At 42.9% G+C, this 26573-nt stretch overlaps 1 protein-coding gene across 1 annotated transcript in view; it reads right to left on the bottom strand.

The window, feature by feature from the left end:
- The window catches only part of LOC126465352 (sulfite oxidase-like), a 162471-nt gene that overhangs the window by 33621 nt on the left and 102277 nt on the right, over positions 1-26573 (bottom strand). The window contains exon 4 of the mRNA XM_050096300.1: positions 5386-5466. Within this exon, the coding sequence (XP_049952257.1) occupies positions 5386-5466 (81 nt within the window). The remainder of the gene's footprint in view (positions 1-5385; positions 5467-26573) is intronic.

Raw genomic sequence — 26573 nt, 5'->3', positions numbered from 1 at the left:
ATTCATAGATAATTCGCCAATGTTCAGTGCCATTCGATTATACATGTGAACAAACGTTTATACTGGAATGAAGGGAGGAGGATAGAAGAGAACGAGCATAGCATGCAAACTATAGACGCTGCCTATTTTAATTTTTTTTTTATCTGTGCGCTAATAATCCTCACACAGCTTTCACTCGAAAACAACACTGCTTATAGTAACATGTCTGCGCGAGAGCAGATTGTGTATTACTTTTGATTTCGCATATGATTGTGAGAAGTATCCCTACAGTAGAAATAAACTTGGTTTGTGGAATTACAGGAGCTAATCTACATTCTTCGATTGAAAACTCGGGAAAAACCATAGCCGATCATGGTCTACAGTGAGCTGTGTGACGAATGCATTTACGCACGGCGCTCTAGCCGAACACAAATCAGCGTCATTCACGTCACCGAAGATACAGCGTTGCCAATTCCGCGACATGGACAGGTCAGTTAGCATTGTAGCGTCGCCTGTGACATCTGTTGACCGACGGGAAAACTATTTTTACGGTTGCCTGTTCCGCCGTAAGGACGGTCAATCTGTTTCTTACGTGATCTGGGCTGCTACCCTACCATCCCTCCCCCTCCTTGCTCCAGCCTCCTCCTTACCCCCACCCAGTCACCAGTCCCATTGTGCACCGGAACTGCTGCTTGTGCGTGTTTGTGTAAGAGTGTGTGTGTGTGTGTGTGTGTGTGTGTGTGTGTGTGTGTGTGTGTGTGTCATCTATTTTTGACGAAGGCCTTACAGGCTGAAAGCTTCATGTGAAATATTGAGATACCATATGTCAAACAATTCAACAATACTGTCATTAATTTCCCTGAATGCAGATCAATCACAGACAAGAAGAGAATAAGAAGACTGGCCGTGGTGGAGAATGCTGAAGTCGTTCAGGTGAGGTATGTGATGCTGCATTTGCTCTCAAAAAGTTTGGAGAGATTATTGTCCAATCCCAGGTTTGTTATGGCAGTGCTATGTGAAAGTTAAAATTTTTTGTGTATCATGTTTGTAGTGTGCTGGAATTGAAGGTGTCTGCATCTAGCGTACTGTACGCTGTTTTGGTAATTTGTTGGCATCCTCAGAATCGCAGAACTGGATGTGTTTCTTCACTGATGAGCCATGGTTTTGGCTTGTATGTATGTGAATACTCAAAATATAAGAATTAAATCAACCAAAAATCCACTTCTCTTTCATGAAAACTGACAGAAAATTGGAATGTGGTGTGCTGTATTGTGTCTTCAAACAGTGAGCCCTATTTTCTTGGAAACTACAGTGGATAGTTGTGTAGCAAGGCATCATTATCCAATTTATTTCATTTCTTCAGGCTGATGTGCATGAATTTTCAGTTACCGTATATAAAGTAATATAGAAGTGATTATCAATTTGACTAAAGTAGTGCTAATCACAGTTTGTTGTTGTATACAGTGCAGAAGTAGCAACTAGTGTCTGTTTCTGCCTGTTAATGTATAACTTGTCTTGTTCCACATCCCTGAAGCTTCTTCTTCATGGTGGACCTTACATAACACAATGTGTTAATTAATTAATTATCTACCGACTGAGCTATCAGGTGCCTCGGCCGAGCGTTGTAGTACACGCTGCATGGTGTGCGAGTGACTTGCGTGTCGTAATTACTGGCTTATGGCTCCAATGGCAACTTCACCGACTTCCACAGCTGCAAGTGAGTGGTTATCCTTCCTCATTTTTGTTTATGGTTACCACCAAGGAATTTTCATTATAATATTTTTGTCAACAGGATCACTAACATATATTTTGATACTTAAATAATAAGATGTGTTCTATTGGCCCTGAATTTTCACATTCCCACAAAATTTCAGTCTCTATTTCTTTGAGTAATTCACTGGAGTCGGACATTAAATTTAATCAACTCCTTCAGCCAAAAGAATATTTTTGCCTCATGTATACAAGAAGTATTCTGTCTCGTGGGCCCCTACCACCACGGCACAGCGCGTCCCCAGGTTGCGGATAGGGAATACGGCCTTCAGATATGAAGGGTAGCTGCGGATTCAAATAAATAAGCAGTCGCGGACAGCCAGTGGGGAGCAGGCGATGGCATGATGAATCATCCCTGTTTCTTCTTCTCTTACTATCGAATCTATTCATCAAGAATCAGCAACATTAATGGGCATGGGTCCCTTTGAAGTAAAATATTCCAGAGGTAAACTAGGTTCCCATTCGGATCTCCGGGCGGAACCTACTTCTAAGAGATTCAGGCCAAAAGGAACTTTCAGGTTGGGAACATGGAACATTAAAAGTTTGAACAGGTCAGGAACGTTCCAGACATTACTAAACGAATTAGATAGATACGATGTAGACATTACAGATATTCAAGAAACTCGGTGGCAGGGGGAGGGTAGCATAAAGAGGGATAACTACACATTTTTCTATGGAGGTGCGGAAGCTCACAGTTTCGGAACAGGTTTCACAGTACAGAGAAAAGTGCTTCACGCAATCAGAGATATAAGGTTCATTAGTGACCAACTATCAGTTATAGTGTTGTCCGGCAGGTGGAATAGACTAGTAGTAATTAATGCACACGCACCAACTGAGGACACTGAAGAGGTTGTTAAAGACGGTTTTTATGAAGAACTAGATCAACTGTGGGATGAGTTCTCCTTGTATGATACAAAATTAATCATAGATGATTTTAATGCAAAGATAGGGAAGGAGGAAGCATTCCGGCCTACAATTGGGAAAGAAAGTTTGCATAACATTTCGAATGATAATGACACAAGGGTGGTTAATTCTGCTGTTTCAAAAGACATGATTGTTTAGAGCACATATTTCAAAAGGAAGGACATTCATAAAGCAACTTGGGTCTCTCCGGATGGACACACCCGAAACCAAATTGATCATGTTCTTGTAGATCGGAGATGGCACACTAGTATAGAAAATGTTAGGACTTTCAGGGGAGCAGACTGCGATTCTGATCATTTTCTTGTAGTTGCCAAAGTTCACCAACGGCTATCTACAGCAATATCAAGGTGTCACAATGCAGAACTTGTTAGGTTCGACACTGACAAGCTAAATGATGAAAACTTTAGAAGAAGGTACATGATAGAAATTTCAAATAGGTTTGATGCTCTCAGGACACACGAAGACCAAGACGAGAATGTAAATAAACAGTGGATCACTGTGAGGAATAATATCAAAGAGGCAGCGAAGGTCACAATAGGTACAATTAAGAAGAACAGGAGGAAACCGTGGTTTGATGAGGAATGCAAGAAATTGGTAGAGGAAAGGAGAAAAGCACGATTAGATTGGGATATAATGGGAGACAGAAAACGAGAGGAGTTCTTGAACTTGAGAAGGGAAGTTGGTCGTAGGCTACGGGCAAAGAAGAGAGATTATTTGAACAATCAAATTACAAAAATGGAAACAAACAGTAAAACAAAAAACATTAGGGAACTTTACCTAGACATAAATGGGTATAGGAAGGGCTTTAGGGCTAGGACAAATGCATTTCAGGAGGATGCTGGGGGAATACTGACAGACCCCAGTGCTATATTAAGTAAATGGAGGGCGCATTTTGAACATCTATTAAATGTACACCAGGAAGCAGGAAATGAGCAGGCGTACGAAATACATACAGCAAAACCCCAGGTACCTGAGCCAACGTTAAAGGAAGTAAGAGATGCAATCAACAAATTGAAAAACCATAAAGCGCCAGGATCAGATTGCATAACTGCAGAATTAGTTAAAAATGGGGGACAGAAATTGGTGGAAGTAGTTCAAAAAGTGATAACTAAAGTATGGAACTCAGAGATGATACCTGAAGAGTGGCAGGAGTCAATACAGATCCCAATTTTTAAGAAGGCTGACAAAATGGATTGTAGTAATTATAGAGGGATATCGCTATTACCAGTATATTCCAAAATTTTCTCGAATATTCTGCTAAGCAGGCTTACACCATATGCAGATGAAATTGTGGGGGATTACCAAGCTGGCTTTCGGAGGAACAGATCAACTATAGACCAAATATTCACCCTGCGTCAAATTTTGGAAAAGAAATGGGAATACAATAAACCAGTTCATAATCTTTTCATAGATTTTACAAAAGCATATGATTCAGTATTGCAATCAAAATTGTACAGAATTCTTTTGGAACTTGGAATAACAAAGAAGTATGTTAGACTTATAGAAGCGAGTTTGAAAAACACAAAAGGTAGAGTACGCATGTGGAGATTGGAGTCAGAAGAATTCGTAATAAAGAACAGACAGATGCCCTGTCTCTGCTACCTTTTAATTTAGTCCTACAATATATTGTACGAATGGCAGCAGATAATTCAGAGGGTATGGAGTTAAATGGATACATTAAGATATTAGGGTATGCAGATGATCTAAACATCATTAGCGATAGGAAAGAATCTGTAACAGCAAATGCGAATGCGTTAATCAAGGCTAGTGAAGATGTAGGTCTAAGGATAAGTGAAGACAAAACTAAATACCTGGTTACTACTAGAATGCCAACAGCAGTAGATCAGGAAATGTTAAGAGTTGGAGACATGCAGTTTGAAAAAGTGAACACATTTAAGTATCTAGGCATGGACATCACTTCGAGAAATGAGATTGAATCCGAACTGAAGAAGAGATTACGGGCAGGAAATGCGTGCTACTTCTCACTGAATAGATTACTTTCATCACAGATATTGTGTAGGAATTTAAAGATTAGAATATACAAAACTATTATTCTACCAGTTATGCTGTATGGGTGTGAGACTTGGTCTCTCACTGTGCAAAATGAAAAGCCGTTTCGAGTATTTGAAAACAAAATTTTGAGGAAAATTTTCGGAGCAAAAAGGGATGACATTAGTGGAGAGTGGCGAAAACTGCATAATGAAGAGCTTCATGAACTCTATTCAAGCCCTGACATAATCAGTATTATTAAATCACGTAGGCTGCGATGGGCGGGTCACGTAGCTCGAATGGATGAGGGCAGGGCAGCGCACAGAGTACTGGTGGGGCACTTAGAGGAAAAATGTCCTGTGGGGAGACCGAGGCATAGATGGGAGGACAATGTGAAGTCTGATTTAAGGAGCCTAGGTATTGGAGGTGAATGGAAGGAAATAGCCCAAGACAGGGACAGGTGGCGAAAATATGTTGCTGCGGTAATGGACTCTCGAGTCTGGTATGACCAGTGAGTAAGTAAGTAAGTAATATACAGGAAGTATTAAAGAAGGTAATGTATCAGATTTTAAAATATTTTGCAAGGCTTTCTGCACAGTTTAACCAAATGCAGTTTATTACCATGTATTTCAATGCTCAGTCAAATTAAGAAGTGAATGCTAATCATACATAGATACTAAAATAGTTGTGTGTGAGAATACTCTCAGCACTTCCTCTACTTACTGTTATTCTTTTTGGAGGATGATTTTGGCTTTTCATTTATTTGAGAAGCTGCACCAGTTTCTTCACAGTTTTCCAAAGTACCTGGACAAAGAAATACATTCTGTAAGGTGGCTGTACTGTACATGCAGAGGGAATATTTTCCTTGCAAAGTTGTGAAATACTATTGAATAGTTTTTTAATTATACCATTCAAATGACAACAAAAATTAACTACATAATGCACACAACTGCAACAGAGATCACCATTCACCTTAAAGATGAAAGCAAATCAAGTAACATGCACATATGGAAATGTTTGATGTGATGCTTTTGAGAGGTAAAAACTGATCAATTATTTCTAAAAATTTGCCATTGGGAGGACAACTCAGTCTTTACTCCAACTATGAACAGAAAGTGCCTTCTGGTGCAGTATTATCTTCTGAAGGAATAAACACTATAAGCTAGATGAAAATCATCTCTTCAGCAACTGTAAAAACAGAAATTGCAGCAGAAAGACTGACAGGAACCATGTTCCCTCCTCTCACCCAATGACTAATACAGCTGTCACTTCCAAACAACTCAGAACGATGCCCATTTTGTCACGTAGTATCATCCAGGCCCTGAATGCCTCAACACATTACTCCATCAAGAGTATGACTTTCTGAAGTCAAGCACTGGAATGACATCCTCTCTTTGTGACTATCTCATCCTAGCACCACTGTTGCCTTCTGTCACTCTCCTAACCTTGATAACATCCTAATTAAACACATGAGATTCCTAAACTATTACCCCCACCATAGATTCTTACAGCTGCAATAATCCACCCTGTAAAATCTGCACCGTGTACACTCCAACTACCACTTACTCCAACTCCAGCAATAGTAAATGTATTAACACGATTCATGTTGTCCGTTGCACGTCACATAGTGTACACCGGGAACTGTCTGCTAGGCATGCCCGATGTAAAATTGACTGGTCACGGCCCGTGCTGCCTGAGTTTTTGTTGTTCCGCCAGCACAGGGCGCGGATGAATTCTCATGTGTCCTCTGGTGGACGGGACTTTACTTGCAGCAACTACTGTCAGTGACGCGCTGTGCCGATATGCACCTCCCGTGATCTTTCTGGTGGCTACTGCACTCCTCCTCCTTCGGGGGGTGAAGCCACTGTGATCCACTGCGTCGGAAGGTGGAGCATCATGCAGTAGTGATGACCTCCACATCCATTGGAATGCTGGAGTCGGGGGGATCTGCCAAATCTCGAGCCAGAACCTTCGAATATGGTTGGAAGTGACCCACATGAAGAGGCCCCCATCGTCCCACCACCAGAGCCCAGAACAGAACAGGCGACAAGCTGTCGAACTCCGGATCCCGTCCCACTGCGGGACGGACAAGACCCAGTGGCAGGTTCGATGGGGAAGAAGGCACGACCACAGGTGAACCACCCTCCTGAGAAACCAAGCCTGCGAGGGGGACTGGCTCTCTCTGGGGCATCTCTAACAATGGTGATGCCGGTGCTGGAGCTACTGAAGGCCGCCAAGGCTGAGAACCATCGCAGTGTGGCGGAGTCACAGGTGGGAGGGGTGGTAGCGTCCCCTGAGAAAACAACACGGTTGCCGGCAATGGGGAAGCTGGTGCCTGAGGGGTCGGAGGGTTGGTGCCCAAACATGGACGTAGCTGATTTTGGTGATGACGTACCTCCCGGTCCCCCACCTGCAAGGTATAGAGCCGGGGGCCAATGCGGTGCAGGACCACCACGGGTATCCAATGTAGATTGCGATCAAACCCACGTGCCCAGATGGAAATACCCAGTGGAAAGCCGGGTACCCCGTTTTGCGAAGACTGGTGAGGACCAGGCCGGAGGAGGTGCAGCAGTGTCCTAGTTGGCGCCCATGGAGGAGCTCTGCGGGGCTGCGTTCTCCCATCGGTGTGGTCCGGTATGCCGACAGGAAAAATGTCAACACCTTCTCCACAGGAAATTCGTGCACATACTTTTTCATCTGCGTCTCAAATGTGTGCACCATGCACTCCGCTTCCCCATTCGATTGTGGATGAAAGGGGAGAGAGTAAACGTGCCGAATACCGAAGCGCCTAAAAAAATCCTGGAAGGTCTGCGAAATAAACTGAGGTCCATTGTCCGATACCAGGGCGACTGGCAGACCTTCCACAGAAAAGATCTTAGCGAGTGCCTCGATTGCAACTTCTGAAGTGGTTGAGGAGCAGCAAACCACATATGGAAATCGGGAATAAGCATCAAGGACAGTTAGCCAAAAGCCATTGTGAAACCTATGTGAACACATTCCCATACCTGGGTTGCAGGCGGCCATGAAGAGAACGCTGACCTGGGAGATGCCTGTTGGCTCGCACACTGGGAACAGGCAGCCACCAAGTGCTCAATTTCCCTGTCAATACCGGGCCAGTACACATGTCTGCAAGCCAAGGGTTTAGTACGGGAGACACCACAGTGCCCCTCATGTAATAATGTGAGGACCTCCCTTTGCAAACTTGCTTGAACAGCTACAGGAGGAGCTGTATCATCGGTAGCCAGAAGGAGAACTCCTTCCAAGACTGAGAGGCAGTCTCGTAGAACAAAATAATTACGAAGAGGGTCTGAGGCCTGGCCTGGAGGTCGGGACGACCACCCCTGCTGAACGAGGCGAACTACTTGCCGGAGAACCAGGTCAGCTGCCGTTTCCCTGGCGACTCTAGAACTAGTGATCGAGAAGCCATCAACCGCTATGAAAACACATAATCTCCTCCCGATCGAACTTGGGATCCAGGCCCACTGGAAGACGGGAAAGAGCGTCGGCGTTGGCATGCTGTCCAGTAGGGCGAAAATGAATGTCATAATGGTACTTACAGAGGAACAAGACCCAGCGCTGCAGTCTGTGGGCCGCCCTATCCAGAATCAGCGACATGGTGCCAAATAACGATATTAATGGCTTACGGTCAGTGATTAACTGAAACTTCATGCCATACAAGAAAGGGTGAAACTTGGTAACAGTGTAGACAATGGCCAAAGCCTCTTTTTTTTTACCTGGGAGTAATGGGCCTGCACAGGACTAAGAGTTTTAGACGCAAACGCCAGTGGCTGCTCGGAGCCATCCGCATTGCGATGGGCCAGGACCGCCCCCACCCCATACTGTGAAGCATCTGTAGCTAGGACCGACGGCTTATTGGGGTCAAAAGTAGCCAAACAAGGCGCTGATGTGAGGAGGCCCTTCAAGGAGGTGAACGCTTGCTCGCATGCAGGCGACCAATCAAAAGGAACACCCTTGTGCAGAAGGCAGTACAGGGGTCGGGCTATGGTGGAAGCCCTGGGAATGAGCTGGTGGTAATAGGCAATTTTGCCTAAAAAAGCTTGTAACTCCTTCAGCGAAGCGGGCCGCAGAAGGTCGATGATACCTTGGACCAAACTTCCTAGCGGCTGGATGCCATGGTGAGAGATGGTGTAGCCCACATACTCAATGGACGGTTGGAAGAAGTTCGAATTAAGCAGCTTGCAACGCAGGTCCACATACCTGAACTTGAGAAAGAGGGTTTGAAGGTTGGCAAGTGTTCCTTCATGCTGTGGCCTGTGACAATTATGTCGTCCAGGTAATTAATACAATGAGGGATCGTCGACATGACGTACTCAAGATAACGCTGAAATATTGCCGGGCCACTAGATATTCCGAAGGCCAACCGCTGGTATTGGTAAAGGCCAAATGGGGTGTTGAGGACTGCCAGCCATTTGGAGTCCTCATCAAGTGATATCTGATGATAAGCCTCCGAAAGATTGATTTTCGAAAAATATTGGCCTCCCGCCACGTCGGAGAACAATTCATCAGAACGAGGCAAGGGATAGGTGTCCACCACCAATTGGGAATTAATGGTGGCCTTGAAATAGCCACAAAGACATAATTTTCATGAGGGTTTCCTGACAATAACGAGGGGCGAAGCCCACTCACTAGAAGAAATGAGAAGAACAACCCCGAGGGCTGTCAGCCAGTCTAGCTCTGCTTTTACCTGAGGCCGGAGAGCCAAGGGGATCTGCCTCACGCATATAAAATGCGGGCGAGCCAACGCCTTCAACAATAAGTGAGGTTCTAAGCCTGAAACATGCCCCAGGCCCTCCTCGAAGATATCCTTAAAGTCAGAGGTCAAAGATTCCGATGATTGATAGGGAACATCTTTGGAGACCAACTGTATGGTGTCTGCAATAGAAAAGCCGAAAGCTTGAAAAGCATCCAATTCAAAAAGGTTAGCGGAGCTCGCATCACTGACAACAATAAAAGTAAGAGACCGAGTGACTGATTTGTAAGTAACGTTGGTAGTGAATTGACCCAGTAGGGGAATGAACTGTTTACCATAACTGCAGAGACGCCGGTAAACTGGCACCAATGGGGGCGACTGAAGGTCGGAGTAAGTTTGTGCATTCAAGAAGGAAACTGCCGCCCCCGTATCTACTTGCAGTTGTAATCTGCACGACTGAACCAACACCTCGATAAAGAGTTTGTGTGCCAATGTGTCGGGAGCCTGGCCCAATGAAACTTCCCGAATGTCAACGTCCATGTCCTCTGTACCTGCCTCCTTCGATTCTTTTGAGGCTGAGCAGCAAACTTTAGCAACATATCCTTTTTTATTACATTTGTGACAAACGGCCCAACGCTGGGGGCACTCTAACTGATCATGATGTATATAGCATGATGCACAGGGCAGTAACAGGGGCCGGCGACCGGAACTCTGTTTATGCGTCGTGTGGGAGCGGCCATAATGGCCGGATTGTACCGCTCGCACGTCGTCCACCCCGGATGCAGTGGACGCAGCCACGGTGCGCTGAACCACCGCAACATCGCACCACGCTTCCAACTGTTGACCTGCGGCATGAGAGACTTCATACGATTGAGCAATGGACAGGACTTCCTCAAGGGGCTCAACGAACAATGACGTCTCACACCATAACGTGGGCATACGACTCTCGCAACTGCTCCGTGACAAAATGACACTTGCAACTAAGACCGTGCAGGGTAGCGGCCTACGCCCGGTAAGACTGATGGGGCTGTTTCTTGCATTGATAGAACTCAATCCTAGGTGCCACAACATGCGTGCGGTGGCGATAATATGAAGACAGCAATGAACACAATACGTCAAAAGACAAGGACACGGGTTTCTGCAATGGCGCTAGCTGCCGCAAAACTTGATACAGTGAGGGAGATATCCAAGACAAGAAAAGAGCACGACATACCTCCGCATCGGCAACATGAAATGCCTGGAAATGCTGCCGAAGGCAATGTTCATATGCGTCCCAATCCTCCACCGTCTCGTCATATGGGGGAAAGGGAAGAGGGAACAGCGCTGGAGCAGACTGCATGGAGAGCAACGCCGGAAGCACTTGTTTCATGGTTGCCATGAGCTCTGTCTGCTGCTCAACCAAGACCCGCACTAAATCCTCCATGCCGTGGATAAGCTGCGAAACCAGAACAATGACACAACACATGAAAGAACGACCCTACTCATCGCCAACTGTGTATTAACACGATTCATATTGTCCATTGCACTTCACATAGTGTAGACCGGGAACTGTCTGCTAGGCATGCCCGATGTAAAACTGACTGGGCACGGCCCATGCCTGAGTTGTTGTTGTTCCGCCAGCAGAGGGCGTGGCCGAATTCTCGTGTGCCCTCTGGTGGACGGAACTTTACTTGCAGCAACTACTGTCTGTGACGCGCCGTGCCAATGTGCGCCTCCCACGATTTTTCTGGTGGCTACTGCAGTAAATCCCCTAACATCAAAAGAACAACAACTTGCAAAATAACACCTGTTGTTTATCAACCAAAGTGTATATTATTTTATTTATTGTAATTATAATTTTATTAATCCTGTAGATCATATATTGTGTGCAGAAAAGCACATGATGATATAGGACAAGTCAAAAATGGAGATGAGATGATACATGGTTAAAATGATTATGGCAGTGAGCTTATAATGATACAAGTGTTCATATAATACATGTGTAATGCCAAGGAACAGAAAAGTGCATAGGTGAATATTTTGTGAAAGATTCAGAATTGCACACTATTTCTAAATAAGTTCACATTATTAAGGGAAAGAAACATATAAGCAAATAACATGGAAATTCAAAAGTACCACATTAATTTAAAAATCCATTACTAAAGTGAAACTGTAAAGGTGACACACTTCTGTATTAAGATGTTCAGGTTTACATACAAAGTACAGAACATGGACAGAACAAATTTTTATGTTTCAAGATATTCATCTACATTATAACAACACTTTTGCAATAAATATTTATGGACAGCAGTTTTATATTTTGAAGTGTCTTTTATTGTTGTAATGTTATTAGATAGCTTGTTGTACAGTCTATTCTCTATTTGCAGTGGTCTATTCTGTTTTTGTGTTGTTTATGCATGTTGAACATGTATATCCTGCTTTCTCCTCGTGTTATACCGAAGGATACTCTGTTTAGTCGATACAAGACTGCTGCTATTTTTTATGATTTTCCTAACAAATACTATTGCTTGTAAGATATATAAACCTGGTAGTGGGAGGATGTGAAGTTTCTTAAATAAGAGCTTGCATGAGCTTCCTGCGGCAGCATTTTCTATGGCTCTTACAATTCTTTCTTGGCAAATAAAACAACTTTTCATGACATGCATTTCCCCAAAAGATTATGCCATATCACAATAACGATTCTGCTTGGGCAAAGTATACATTCATTAGTGTCTCTTCTGCTGTGCAACCAGAAAGAATTTTGATAGTGTAACAAATGTTATTCAATTTCTTTGTAATGTATTTTGCATGTTGGATCCATCTTGGATCTTCTTGGATCATGTTCCAATAAATTTTGTAGAGCTTACATTTTCAAGGGTTCTGATTAACAACTCTACATCTAGAATGAGATTTTCACTCTGCAGTGGAGTGTGTGCTGATATGAAACTTCCTGGCACATTAAAACTGTGTGCTGGACCAAGTCTCGAATTCAGGAACTTTGCCTTTCGCGGGCAAGTGCTCTACCAACTGAGCTACCCAAGCATGACTCACGCCCCATGCTCACAGCTTTACTTCTGCCAGTATCTCGTCTCCTACCTTCCAAACTTTACAGAAGCTCTCCTGCGAAACCTGCAGAACTAGCACTCCTATACTGGCAGAAGTAAAGCTGTGTGGATGGGGCTTGAGTCATGCTTGGGTAGCTCAGTTGGTAGAGCACTTGCCCGCAAAAGGCAAAGGTCCCGAGTTCGAGTCTCTGTCCGGCACACAGTTTTAATCTGCCTGGAAGTTTCAACTCTACATCTGGTGTTAGTGGCCATTTATTTTGCACCGTGTGTTAGTGCATTGTAACTATTTTTTCTGTGTTTATCACTAAGTTGTTTCCAGAAAACCAGTCTATAATGTGGGTGGTACACATTTTAATCTCATGCAGTGATTCTTCTACGGTCCTTCCTTTTATTTTCACATTTGTATCATCTGCGAATTTTTTGTAATTATGGCATGGACTGGTTGGTTCCAAGTCATTTACAAAGAGTAGAAACAGAAATTGGTCCTAGAATGGAGCCTTGTGGTTCACCATACTTAATGCTCTGCTTCCCTGAGCAGTAGGACTTTATCTTGTTCCCTTCTTGGATAGCAAGCTCAACTACTTGCTCTCTATTTTGGAGATATGATTTGATCTATTCATAGGCCCTAATACCTACAGATTCAAGTTTCTTAAGTAAGATGTTGTGATTGATGACATCAAATGCTTTAGAGAGTCTAGAAATATGGCTGAGATTGCTTTGCTGTCCATTGCATTTAAGGCTTCATTTAGGAATGCAAAAATAGCAGTCTCAGTAGATTTAATTTCTAGAATCCGTGTTGTGTATTTGAGAAGTAATTATTTTTTTTCTATAAAATTGATTAGTCTTTAACAACAGAGTTTTTCAATTATTTTGGAAAAACTGGATAGTAGCAAAATAGGCCTGTAGTTTGATACTTCTGTTTTTATCCCTTCCTTGAACAGAGGTTTTACTTTTGCTGTCTTCAATTTGTCTGTGGTAGAGAACAGTTACAGACATCAACAAGTGGCCTGGCTATGAGGGGAGCACATTTCTTCAAGATGTAGTGTGGGATATTGTCAGTACCAACAGAGAATTTAGGCTTCAGTTCCTTGATTATAGCAAGTATTTCCTTTTCATTGGTGGGGTATAGAAAAATAGTTTTTATTTACAGCACATCTGGATTGATTTCTGTGAGTACACTGTAAATTTTGATTTATAAGATGTTCAACTGTCTGTGTAAAGTAGGAATTGAATTTATTTGGAATTTTTGTAGGTTCAGTTATCACAGCTGACTTCTCCAATAGGCAGTTAATATTATAGAAATCTGTCTGTTCTGCTGCAGTTTCCTTCCTTACAATATTCCATATGGCTTTCATCTTATTGGTGGAATTTTTTATGTATGTGTCATAGGAATGACGTCTCCTAATCTGCCTGAGTGCATGAATGGGCATAGAACTGCCTGCCTTTGGGACATTCAGCATCCAGTTTCTGAAAGTCCTCTACAGTATGACTCAAGGGAACTTAGTGCCTGCTACACCAAACAGTCTTTCACCTCATCCCATCTTGATCCCAAACTCCCTTTTTCTCTCTCTCTTTCTCTTTTCCTTGATTGTGCAATCCTTTTTATTTCTCACACTGTCATTATTTCAGGACTGAAGGTGACAGAGTTCTTATCAATGTTCTACATTTGACTCCTCCTCCTCCTCCTTGTCTCCTCTCTGTCTGTCTGTCTCTCTCTCTCTCTCTCTTATATAAAGGGTGTAACAGGTATAAATGCAGATTATTTTTATATGTGGTGCCTTAAAATGTACACACATCAGTGTGTTGGTTTCTTTTCCTCTGTGTCGAACAGTCTTCCATCAAACACAAACTTTACAACTTGATGTTTTCTGCATGACTGTAACTGCATGCATCACTAAGTAGAGTATTCCTGGCAGTATACACTAACCATTTTGAATTCAGGTATCCACTCTTCTACACCTGACCTGCCCAAGGAAAAATAAGCATTAATGACTTGCTCTTGTCCCACTTACTTGGAGGTAATAACCCACCTATGAGTTTTTGGCCAAAAGGCTTCAATGTGTAGCATTCTTTTTATTGTGCCTCTTTGTGACTCAACATCAGCTCTCAGTAATCTATGCTTTTCCTAATATGGTCGTTATTCTAATTTCTTTCTTCAAATAACTCCCCTACCCCCTCCCACCAGAAGACTTAGCAGCTGCAGTAATACAATGACCTTATGATTAACAACTAAAATGTCTTTCCCCTTTCACAACTTATCCAAAAGGAGCAATGTAGCATTACAGTCCAGTCTTGAATGACACAATATTCATGCATACTGTCCTGCAGGAAACTACACATCTTAAAAAGGCAGGTCATCACATAGGCTTTCACAAGGGGGTAGTTGGGAGATTAGGGTGGGGAGGGAGGGGGGGGGGGGGAACAGCAAGAGAATGGGAATCACTGGTACAGACTTGATTCATCTCAGCACACTCACTCACTTAATTGGCCAAGATTCTATTATACTGCAGCTTTAGCACTTCCGAGTTAAACAGGAAATACTGTGGCTTTAGCATTACTACACACCTTGGATGTGTTGTCAGGGTGTCCACAGTAAATTATATAATATCCTTGTTGTGGTGGTGGTTCTGTTGCAGTCATAACAAACATGAAATTTTCCATATCATTGACAAAATAGAGTCCCTAGTCTCATCCCTATCACTTCCTTCTCCACTTCTTATCATGCAGCACACAATAAAAGTGGATGCAGTATATCTACCAGACATCGGTACCCAATTCCCGAAAGAAGAGTACCTTCTCATTCTGCATACCCTAATTGTGATAAAAGTCTACTGTTTTTCTGTAGACAAAGGAAAGCTGTCAAGGTTTCTTGCACTGCATTCAGTTTTACATTAGACAATATTCCCTTTGAATTATTGAGTTCCTTGGGAGAGTCAGCTATGATGAAAATATTCCACTTGGTGTGCAAGATATATGAGACTGACAAAATACCCTTAAACTTCAAGAATGTAATAATTCAAATTCCAGAAAAGGTAGGTGCAACAGTTGTATGTATTACGGAACTATCAGCGTAATAACTCATGCTTGCAAAATATTGTCACAAATTATTTACAGATGAATGGAAAAACCAGTAGAAACTGACCTTGGGGGAGGTCAGGTTGGATTCCAGAGAAATTTAGCAATACTTAAGGCAATACTGACCCTACAACTTAAATTAGAAAACAGAGTGGTGAAAGGCAAATCTACATTTATAGCATTCATATATATTTAGAGAAAGCTTTTGACAGTGTAGGCTGGAATATACTCTTTGAAATTCTGAAGATAGCAGGGATAAAATACAATGAGTGAACAGCTATTTACAGCTTGTAAGGAAACCAGACAGCAATTAGAAGAATCAAAGGACACAGAAAGTAAGCAGTAATTGAGAAGAGAAGTTTGTAGTTTATCCCTGAAGTTATTCAGTCCTTACACTGAGCAAGCTGTGAAAGAAAACAAGGAGAAATTTGGAGAGGTAATTTATCTTTAGGCAGAAGAAAAAAAATTCATCTACATCTACATCTACATTTATACTCCGCAAGCCACCCAACGGTGTGTGGCGGAGGGCACTTTACGTGCCACTGTCATTACCTCCCTTTCCTGTTCCAGTCGCGTATGGTGCGCGGGAAGAACGACTGTCTGAAAGCCTCCGGGCACGCTCTAATCTCTCTAATTTTACATTCGTGATCTCTTCGGGAGGTATAAGTAGGGGGAAGCAATATATTCGATACCTCATCCAGAAACGCACCCTCTCGAAACCTGGTGAGCAAGCTACACCACAATGCAGAGCGCCTCTCTTGCAGAGTCTGCCACTTGAGTTTGTTAAACATCTCCGTAACACTATCATGGTTACCAAATAACCCTGTGACGAAACGCGCCGCTCTTCTTTAGATCTCCTCTATCTCCTCCGTCAACCTGATCTGGTACGGATCCCACACTGATGAGCAATACTCAAGTATAGGTCGAACGAGTGTTTTGTAAGCCACCTCCTTTGTTGATGGACTACATTTTCTAAGGACTCTCCCAATGAATCTCAACCTGGTATCCGCCTTACCAACAATTAATTTTATATGATCATTCCACTTCAAATCGTTCTGCATGCATACTCCCAGATATTTTACAGAAGTAACTGCTATCAGTGTTTGTTCCGCTATCATATAATCATACAATAAAGGTTCCTTCTTTCTATGTATTCGCAATACATTACATTTGTCTATGTTAAGGGTCAGTTGCCACTCCCTGCACCAAGTGCCTATCCGATGCAGATCTTCCTGCATTTCGCTACAATTTTCTAATGCTGCAACTTCTCTGTATACTACAGCATCATCCGCGAAAAGCCGCATGGAACTTCTGACACTATCTACTAGGTCATTTATATATATTGTGAAAAGCAATGATCCCATAACACTCCCCTGTGGCATGCCAGAGGTTACTTTAACGTCTGTAGACGTCTCTCCATTGATAACAACATGCTGTGTTCTGTTTGCTAAAAACTCTTCAATCCAGCCACACAGCTGGTCTGATATTCCTTAGGCTCTTACTTTGTTTATCAGGCGACAGTGCAGAACTGTATCGAACGCCTTCCGGAAGTCAAGAAAAATAGCATCTACCTGGGAGCCTGTATCTAATATTTTCTGGGTCTCATGAACAAATAAAGCGAGTTGGGTCTCACACGATCGCTGTTTCCAGAATCCATGTTGATTCCTACATAGTAGATTCCGGGTTTCCAAAAACAACATGATACTCGAGCAAAAAACATGTTCTAAAATTCTACAACAGATCGACGTCAGAGATATAGGTCTATAGTTTTGTGCATCTGCTCGACGACCCTTCTTGAAGACTGGGACTACCTGTGCTCTTTTCCAATCATTTGGAACCTTCCGTTCCTCTAGAGACTTGCGGTACACGGCTGTTAGAAGGGGGGCAAGTTCTTTCGTGTACGCTGTGTAGAATCGGACTGGTATCCCGTCAGGTCCAGTGGACTTTCCTCTGTTGAGTGATTCCAGTTGCTTTTCTATTCCTTGGACACTTATTTCGATGTCAGCCATTTTTTCATTTGTGCGAGGATTTAGAGAAGGAACTGCAGTGCAGTCTTCCTCTGTGAAACAGCTTTGGAAAAAGGTGTTTAGTATTTCAGCTTTACGCGTGTCATCCTCTGTTTCAATGCCATCATCATCCCGGAGTGTCTGGATATGCTGTTTCGAGCCACTTACTGATTTAACGTAAGACCAGAACTTCCGAGGATTTTCTGTCAAGTCGGTACATAGAATTTTACTTTCGAATTCACTGAACGCTTCACGCATAGCCCTCCTTACGCTAACTTTGACATCGTTTAGCTTCTGTTTGTCTGAGAGGTTTTGGCTGCGTTTAAACTTGGAGTGAAGCTCTCTTAGCTTTCGCAGTAGTTTCCTAACTTTGTTGTTGTATCATGGTGGGTTTTTCCAGTCCCTCACAGTTTTACTCGGCACGTACCTGTCTAAAACGCATTTTACGATTGCCTTGAACTTTTTCCATAAACACTCAACATTGTCAGTGTCGGAACAGAAATTTTCGTTTTGATCTGTTAGGTAGTCTGAAATCTGCCTTCTATTACTCTTGCTAAACAGATAAACCTTCCTCCCTTTTTTATGTTCCTATTAACTTCCATATTCAGGGATGCTGCAATGGTGTTATGATCACTGATTCCCTGTTCTGCACATACAGAGTCGAAAAGTTCGGGTCTGTTTGTTATCAGTAGGTCCAAGATGTTATCTCCATGAGTCGGTTCTCTGTTTAATTGCTCGAGGTAATTTTCGGATAGTGCACTCAGTATAATGTCACTCGATGCTCTGTCCCTACCACCGATCCTAAACATCTGAGTGTCCCAGTCTATATCTGGTAAATTGAAATCTCCACCTAAGACTATAACATGCTGAGAAAATTTATGTGAAATGTATTCCAAATTTTCCTCAGTTGTTCTGCCACTAATGCTGCTGAGTCGGGAGGTCGGTAAAAGGAGCCAATTATTAACCTAGCTCGGTTGTTGAGTGTAACCTCCACCCATAATAATTCACTGGAACTATCCACTTCTACTTCACTACAGGATAAACTACTACTAACAGTACTAACAGCGACGAACACTCCACCACCGGTTGCATGCAATCTATCCTTTCTAATTTTGAGAGTTGTTGATGTGATAGTAATTCTGTCAGAGACAGGGAATGGCAGATGAATGCAATGGATAGTGTCTTCAAAGGAATATGTAAAATAAACATAACAAAAATCAAAACATGGGTAAAATAATGCAGTCAAATTAAATCAGGGGATGCTAATGGAATTACAGTAGGAAATGAGAGACTAAAATTAGTAAATGAGTTTTGCTATTCTGACAGCAAAATAACTAAAGATGGCTAAAGTAGATATGACTGGTTATATCATAAAAAAATTTCCCAAAACGAGTAATGCTTAGCATCTAATATAAATTTAAATATTAGGAAGCCTTTTCTGGAGGTATCTGTCAGGAGTATAGCCTTGTATGGAAGTGAAATATGGGCCCCACTTGTGAAACTGGAATTCTATGACATAAACAAGCCATATTTAGATGTAATTAAGTCATATCTAATCAACAGAACACAGTTTGTCTCAATTAAAAATATATGCTCTTTGCTGAAAAAAGTTTAGACTGGTGTGCCGCAGAGCTCAATCCTGGTTCACTACTTTTCATCCCACAACACACTGCATCAGGCAACACAGGAAGAACTAGAACTGACAATGAATTAGTTTCCTTCTAACGAAATCCTTTGTAATCCTAATAAAACACAGAAACTAATTCTGGATGGAACAATATGTAAAATAAGGGAAAGTAGTCGCTCACCTAGAGCAGACTTATGTGTGGCACATACATACACATAATATAAAAAGGCTCACACTAGCTTTCAAGCTCACACTCTTGTTTTAGCAAAAGTACGCATACACGACCACACAGACATCCACACACACAGTCACAGATAGACTGATTGTTGATTATCAGTTATTGAGAGCAGTTGCCTGAGCTTATAAATTTAGGGAGGGGAGTAAAGAAAAGGCTGCATGAGGCAAGGAGAGCATAGCAGGATAGTGCAGGGTAAGTCTTTTGACAGGTGACGCAACTGTTGCACAACAAGATGGAAGGAGTTCAAAGGGTAGAGCATATAAGAGATGTAGAGAGAGGGAGAAATTGAGAATGGAGGAAGTAAGGGAGGGGATGAAGAGGTGGGTGGAGATAAAGAGGGGGGGGGGGGGGGGGGAATGGGAGAGGTGGTGTGAAGGAGGCAGTTGAGCTTTTTAAAGGCAATGTGATACCATGTGTTCACAGGAGTGCTGGTCGACGGCTGGTTAATAATTTTACTGATGTTGGGGGAAGAGATGGGATGGAAGATCTGTTTACGGATGTGCTGAGTAGTATAATACCTAGTCTCTGTTAAGATTGTCAATATATTTGACAGCTCCTGCTTTCCACTGCAGATGTAGTGTCCGCTGGTGGCAAGCTCCATGGAAGAGGGTTTTTGATGTGGAATGGGTGACACCTATCAGAATGAGGGTAATGTTGATGGTTGGTGGGCTTGACATGAACAGATGTACTTACAGAACCATCTGAGAGGCAGAGATCAACATCGAGGAAGGTGGCTCATTAAGTTGAGCATGACTGGGGATGCAGCTTTGGAAGAAAAGATCAAAGGTTGTCCTTGCCATGAGTCCAGATCATGAAAATGTTTTAATGAATCAGAACCAGACAAAGGGTTTTAGATGTTGACTCGATAGGAAGGATTCCTCCAGACAGCTCATAAAAAAGTTGACATAGGATGGTGTTATGTCAGTACCCACAGCAGTGCCACAGATATTTTTTAGAGATTTGATCATGACAAATGAAATAATTGTGGATCTGGATGTGGTTGGCTAGTAGGATTAGGAAAGAGGTTGTGGGTTTGGAATCAGGAGTGGTCAGAGTTTTGGCAGAAAGATTGACAACAGTGTTACAGGATGGGTGTTTAGGAGCAGAGTATTTCATGGACATCAGATGAAATTTCTGGGAATGTGCAAAGCATAGTAAGTCAGCAAGGCTTGACCCCTGCAGAAGTCACCCTAGTTTCTAAGGGCCTCACCTTTAGCCCAAAACTCGAATTCAACCATCATGGACTTGTAAAGGAACAGATCTTTACTCATTCTCCGTAGTGGAAACATTTCTTTGCCACACCCCGCTGACAACAGCCAACCAAAACCTCACATAGAATCTTGTTTAAAACAGTACCCACCTCCCTCCAATCATGGTCCTTCTCCATTTGCACCCAGTCACCACCTTGGTATTCTTTCAGGAATTCCTCACAGCTAACCTGGTAACACCTTCCTTTCCTAAATCCCTTCCCAGAGAGTCCACCATCACTCCTATGGAACACACTGCTAGAACACTCTACTGTCCATAGCCTGAAAACCAATCTGGACTTTATCATCCTTCCCAGAGACAAAAGTCCTACCACGTTGGTTGTTACTCATAGTCACTATGTAGCAAAGAGTCTCTGTCAATTTTTCAAGACCACTGGATACAAACCACAAACCTTACAACCATGATCTCATCCTAAAAGTCCAACATGAACTCTAGCAGCTCCACAAGTTCATCCCCAAATATGACATCTGAATCCATCTCCCTCATCACACCATCAACACTGCCCCCCTCCCCGCACACACACCTACCTTTCACCTACTCCCCAGACTCTATAAACCTAACCCCACAGGCCTCCTCCCTACTGGTTATCCTCTTGTGTCTGGATACAATGCTTCCACAGAATAAACATCTGCCTTTGTTGACCAACACCTCCAAACAATTTTTCATGCCTCCCATTCTACATTAAAGATGCTGCTCACTTCCTTCACTGCCTTTCCATACTTCTTCTCCCATTACCACCTTGTTGGTCACTGTGGATACGATATCTTTGTACACCAACATCCCCCCTGCCCATAATCTTGTGGCAACAGAACAATACCTTTCCCAATGTCCTCTTGATACCAACCCACCACCTATTTCATAATCCTCCTAGCCAACCACATCCTGGTCCACAATTATTTCACTTTCTAAGGTCAAATATATGAACAAATCTGTGGCTCTTCTTTGGGTACTCATGTGGTACCATCCTGTGCCAACTTTTATCGTGGGACATCTGGATGACTCCTATCCAGTCAACATCTATAACCCCTTGTCTGGTTCATATTCATTTATGACATTTTCATGATCTGGACTCATGCCATGGACAACCTTTCCTCTTTCCTCCAAAACCTCAACTGCTCCTCCCAAATCCACTTCACCTGGTCCTTCTCAACTCATCAAGCCACCTTCCTAGCTGTTGATCTCCACCTTTCAGATGGCTCCATAAATAACTCTGTCCATACCAAGCACAAAACCATTAACAGCACCTCCACTTTGACAGTTGTCACCTGTCCCACATCAAGGAGCCTCTTCATTACAGACTCACCATTCATGGAAGCTGCAATTGCAGTGGAATCAGGAGTTGTTGAAATATACAAATAAACCTTGCCATACCTTTTACTGACAGACAATATATGTAGGTCATCCATAAACAAGTCTTTTGTATCATCTGCTCCTCTGACACCAGTAAACCTATTAACCAGCCACAGACTAGCTTTCCTCTCATTATCTGCTATCACCCTGGCCTTGAAAAGTGCAACCACATCCTTTACCAGGACTCTGAATATCTTGACGTGCACCGAGATAGGATATCCTACATAAAATCCTATTCACATGACCCAAAGGAGTGTTTTACCATCCATCCAACCTACAGAATATTCTTGTCCATCCCTATACCAATTGTTGCAATCCTGCAACTCAGTTATCATCTTCTTGTGGTCAACACAGGTGCACACCCACCCATCACCTCCTATCATAGTCCAGTAACAGACATTTCCTATGGAAAAAAGGCAGGTCCATGTGTGAAAGCAGCCATGTCATATATTAGCTATGCTGCAATTACTGCAGAGCATTCTATTTAGGCACTCTATTTAGGCTGTCTATTCATATGAATGACAAGATGCTGTGCACCACGAAACAAATTACTTCAACATCTGCTTCACTATGTGGATCATTTGGATACTTCCTTCCTGTACAATTGCCTCTGAATTACACAAGTGGGAATTGTGTCTACATGACTTCTTTCCCACTTCTCCATTCAGATCTCCATCTGCTTTTTCCATTACTCTCTCTCTCTCTCTCTCTCTCTCTCTCTCTCTCTGTGTGTGTGTGTGTGTGTGTGTGTGTGTGTGTGTGTCTGTCCTCCTATCTACCCCTTTTCCATCCCTCTACACTACTCTCCCCCCTCCATGTCTGCTTCTTCATCCTCACCTTCCATTTTCCTCCTCTCCCTGCCCCCCCCCCCCCCCCCCCCCCTGCTCCCCATATTTCATATGTGCACCGTTTGGAAAAATACAGTATTGTTTTATTAACAGAAAGGTCGTGTGAGTTGTTATTTCAAATAGTACGATAATTACAAGAACTGAAGCCCACCTGTGTACTTTGGAAAATTACGAAGATCCGATAAGCTTAATGGGAACATGGTCAAGACTTCAAAGGTGAACACGGCGACCAAACACGGCATTACAAAGAACGGTAAGCACAAATCTACAGCGGAGAAAGAAACTACTTCGCCCTGCAAAATAATATGAACTAATACGAACTTATTTCCAGGCATAGCTCAGCTTATTGTGCTTGTCATTCATGCCGAAAAATTGTCTCATTAATTCAATACATTTTAAAAAGCCACACATTTCAACATTTTATTATCATCTATTCCATTATTTTATTATATTATACCCTCATTCAGGACACCCTTCAATGTCTACCAGTTGTGCTCATGGGAGAGATGTCAACAAAATTCTGCATGCTAATCAAAGACTGACTGTCTGAGAGATTACAGGAGAATGTAACATTTCAATTGGATCATTTCATGAAATCCTAACACAGCATCTTGAAATGCAGCCTGCTGCCAGCAAGTTCATCAAATGGCTCATAAGTCAAGGACAGGAAGACATTTGCCACGCGATCTATGAAGAGTTTTTGGGCTGTGCAAATGAGGATGGGATGTTCCTTAAGAGAATCATAACTGGCAATGAGACATGGGTCCATGATTATGATGTTAAGACCAAGCTTCAATCTTCACCATCGGTCAGCAAAGGTTCTCCAAGACCAAAAACAGCTCATCAAGTCAGGTCAAATGTCAGAACCATGCTGATAGTTTTCTTTGACTTTGTAGGATTAGTTCATCATGAATTCATACCACAGGGACAAACTGTTAATCAATGGCACTATTGGGATGTGTTGCAATGCCTGCAAGAAAATGTAAGAAGGAAATGGCCTGAAATGTGGCAAGGCAATACCTGAATTTTGCATCATGACAACAAACCCAAATATTCATCCCTGTTGGTGCAAGACTATAGCACAAAAAACAAAATCACTGTGCTGGATCATTCTTCATACTTTCCAGACCTGACCCCGTGGAGTTTTTTTTAATTTCCAAAGTTGAATACTCCACTGAAAGGATGAAGATTTGCAATGATACACGAGATAAAAGAAAATTCGCAGGCAGCACTTCACATGATCCAGCAAGAGGCATACCAAGACTGCTTCTGGAAGTAGAAACGGTGTTGGGAGTGGTGTATCAATTGTGGAGGAGAGTATTTGAAAGGAGAATATGCAGAATAAGTAAAAGGTAAGGGTAGAAAAATTTTGTGAACAAAGTTCCAGAATTTTTTGAACAGATCTCATATTCAACATTTTTCTTTTTTTGGATGCTGTATGGTAAGAATATGAACTGGTTTTATGAACTGCCATTTTGTGGAAGGGCAACATACAACTTATACAGGGTGAACATTAATAAAACCGACAAACTGCAGGGACAGCTCCTTGACTGGAAATGGAGGCAAAAAGGTCCTATGAACATGAGAGAGAGAGAGAGAGAGAGAGAGAGAGAGAGAGAGAGAGAGAGAGAGAGAGAGTGTGTGTGTGTGTGTGTGTGTGTGTGTGTTAGCAGAATTGGGGGTCAGAAATACCTCCTATCTTACACAGTGACAGGAGAGCCTGTCCATACTTTGTCCACTACTCACCAGCCACAGATGCTCAAGTCTCACATAGAGGTCAATACGCTCATGAAGAGCCTCACCTCTGGGTGTACAGAGTATTTTGGGAGATGGAGGTCAGCAGACAGTGTTGTGGGCAGGTGCATGACAGGCAAGGCTGTGGCAGGCATATGAGTAAGACACAACTAGAACATTTCTTGGAGAAGTGGTGCACAGATGTGCGTGACTGTTCATGCAGTGGCAGGTATGTGTGTGAAACTTGATTAGGCCATTTCTCATGGTGTTATATGATGTGGAGATGGTGTACAAGAGGTACGGTGCCATCAGTTGTGGAGGGGGGGGGGGGGGGGGATGTCTGTTTGATTATGTTTGGTTTTGTTAGGCACTCAACTGCGCGTTCATCAGCACCCATACAAAGTCCCAATTTTTCATACAGTCCAGTTTCTTTACTCAGTCCAGTTTAGCCACTGTCATAAATAATGATGATGAGGAGGAGGAGGAGGAGGAGGAGGAGGAGGAGGAGGAGGACAACACAAACATGCAGTCCCTGGTCAGAGAAAATCCCCATCCCAGCCGGGAATCAAACCTGGGACCCCATTATCCAGAGGCAGCAACACTAGCCACTAGACCATGAGCTGTGGACGAGATGTCTGTCATGGGCATATTGTGAGGGGTGATGTGGACAATGAATGTTGATCATCATTCTTGGTTACCAGCATGTTTGTGTCTGGATGCGTTGAGGCAGAGTTATCTTGGAGCACTGAAGTGGGTTTAAGTCAAGCAGACGAGACAGTCGTAAGCTAGCCAAAAACTAGAATGTCTGTGGACCATGTTTAAGCACTCTGTATGGGTCTGAATAAAGGGGTTGCAGAGCTGCTTGTACTGAACCATCTCACAACATCACAAAGTCACAGGAGGTGAAGTTCTTGTGTATAAACACTTTTGGGTGTGGAACGTGTGTTCAGGATATGTTGCTGTACGTGATGCACTAGCATAGGTAAGTCCATGTCCTGTGTGTTGTTTTTAGGCTGTAAGACACCTGCAGGCAAGACCAGTGACTCTCCATAGACCCCTTCTGCCAGTAACACTCATAGGTTGTCCTTATACACTGAGCAAACAGCCGAGCAGGACCCATGGGAGTACCACAGTCCAGGAACCACAGTGGCACATCAGGTCCATCTTCATGGTCACCTCTCAATGAGGTCATTACTTTGGGGATGACACATAGCGATTCTTGTGCGAGTGATCCCTTAGACACGACACAGGACACTGAAGAGGGCCGCCTGAACTTGACGGCCCTGATCACTAGCAACCAGATCAGGTGTGCTGATGCAGGTGATCCACTTCTCCACACACACACACACACACACACACACACACACACACACACAAGCAGTTATCTTGGCTGTGATGTCATCCATAGGTAAAGCTTCTGTCCATTGTAACCAATAGGAGGTAACAAAATCCTTCTGACTCTGGCAGGGGTCCAACAGTATCAAAGTAGACATGCTGGAATTAAGTCTTCAGGATGTGGAAGCTTTCAAGGTGAGGCTGTGCACGAGAGTCTGTCTTGCTATGCTGGCATGCAAGACAAATTTGTGTCCAATGACGACTATTGGCACATATGAATCTGTTCATCACTAAGTGAACTGTTGCGTTGATGCTGGGGTGGCTCAGGCTACATAACCACTCAAATATTTTGCAAAGTATCATAAGAGATGCCAATGGTCATGGCCTGTTCTTTGAAACATTGCAGAGCACTGTTGTTGGAGACATGGGAACAAACTGATATCTGATGCAAAGGTTTGTGTCCTGGTCATTAAGGAGTTCTGTGATACTCAGATCATTCGTTTGCTCATGTGCTCATAGTCATATTGGAGAGAAACTGCACTGATTCTTGAATGGTAGTCCACAGTGATACTGTCTACACCATGGATGTGACCTATGTCAGTGGTGTACTGTGCAATGAGGTACAGATGTCTGAATCAGCTTGGACTGGCATCATGAGATGGGTTCTTCATGGA

Source organism: Schistocerca serialis, chromosome 1 (assembly GCF_023864345.2).
Source record: "Schistocerca serialis cubense isolate TAMUIC-IGC-003099 chromosome 1, iqSchSeri2.2, whole genome shotgun sequence".
Taxonomy (NCBI): domain Eukaryota; kingdom Metazoa; phylum Arthropoda; class Insecta; order Orthoptera; family Acrididae; genus Schistocerca; species Schistocerca serialis.
The sequence above is the reverse complement of the archived record's forward strand: the minus strand, read 5'-3'. Positions and strand labels throughout refer to the sequence as shown.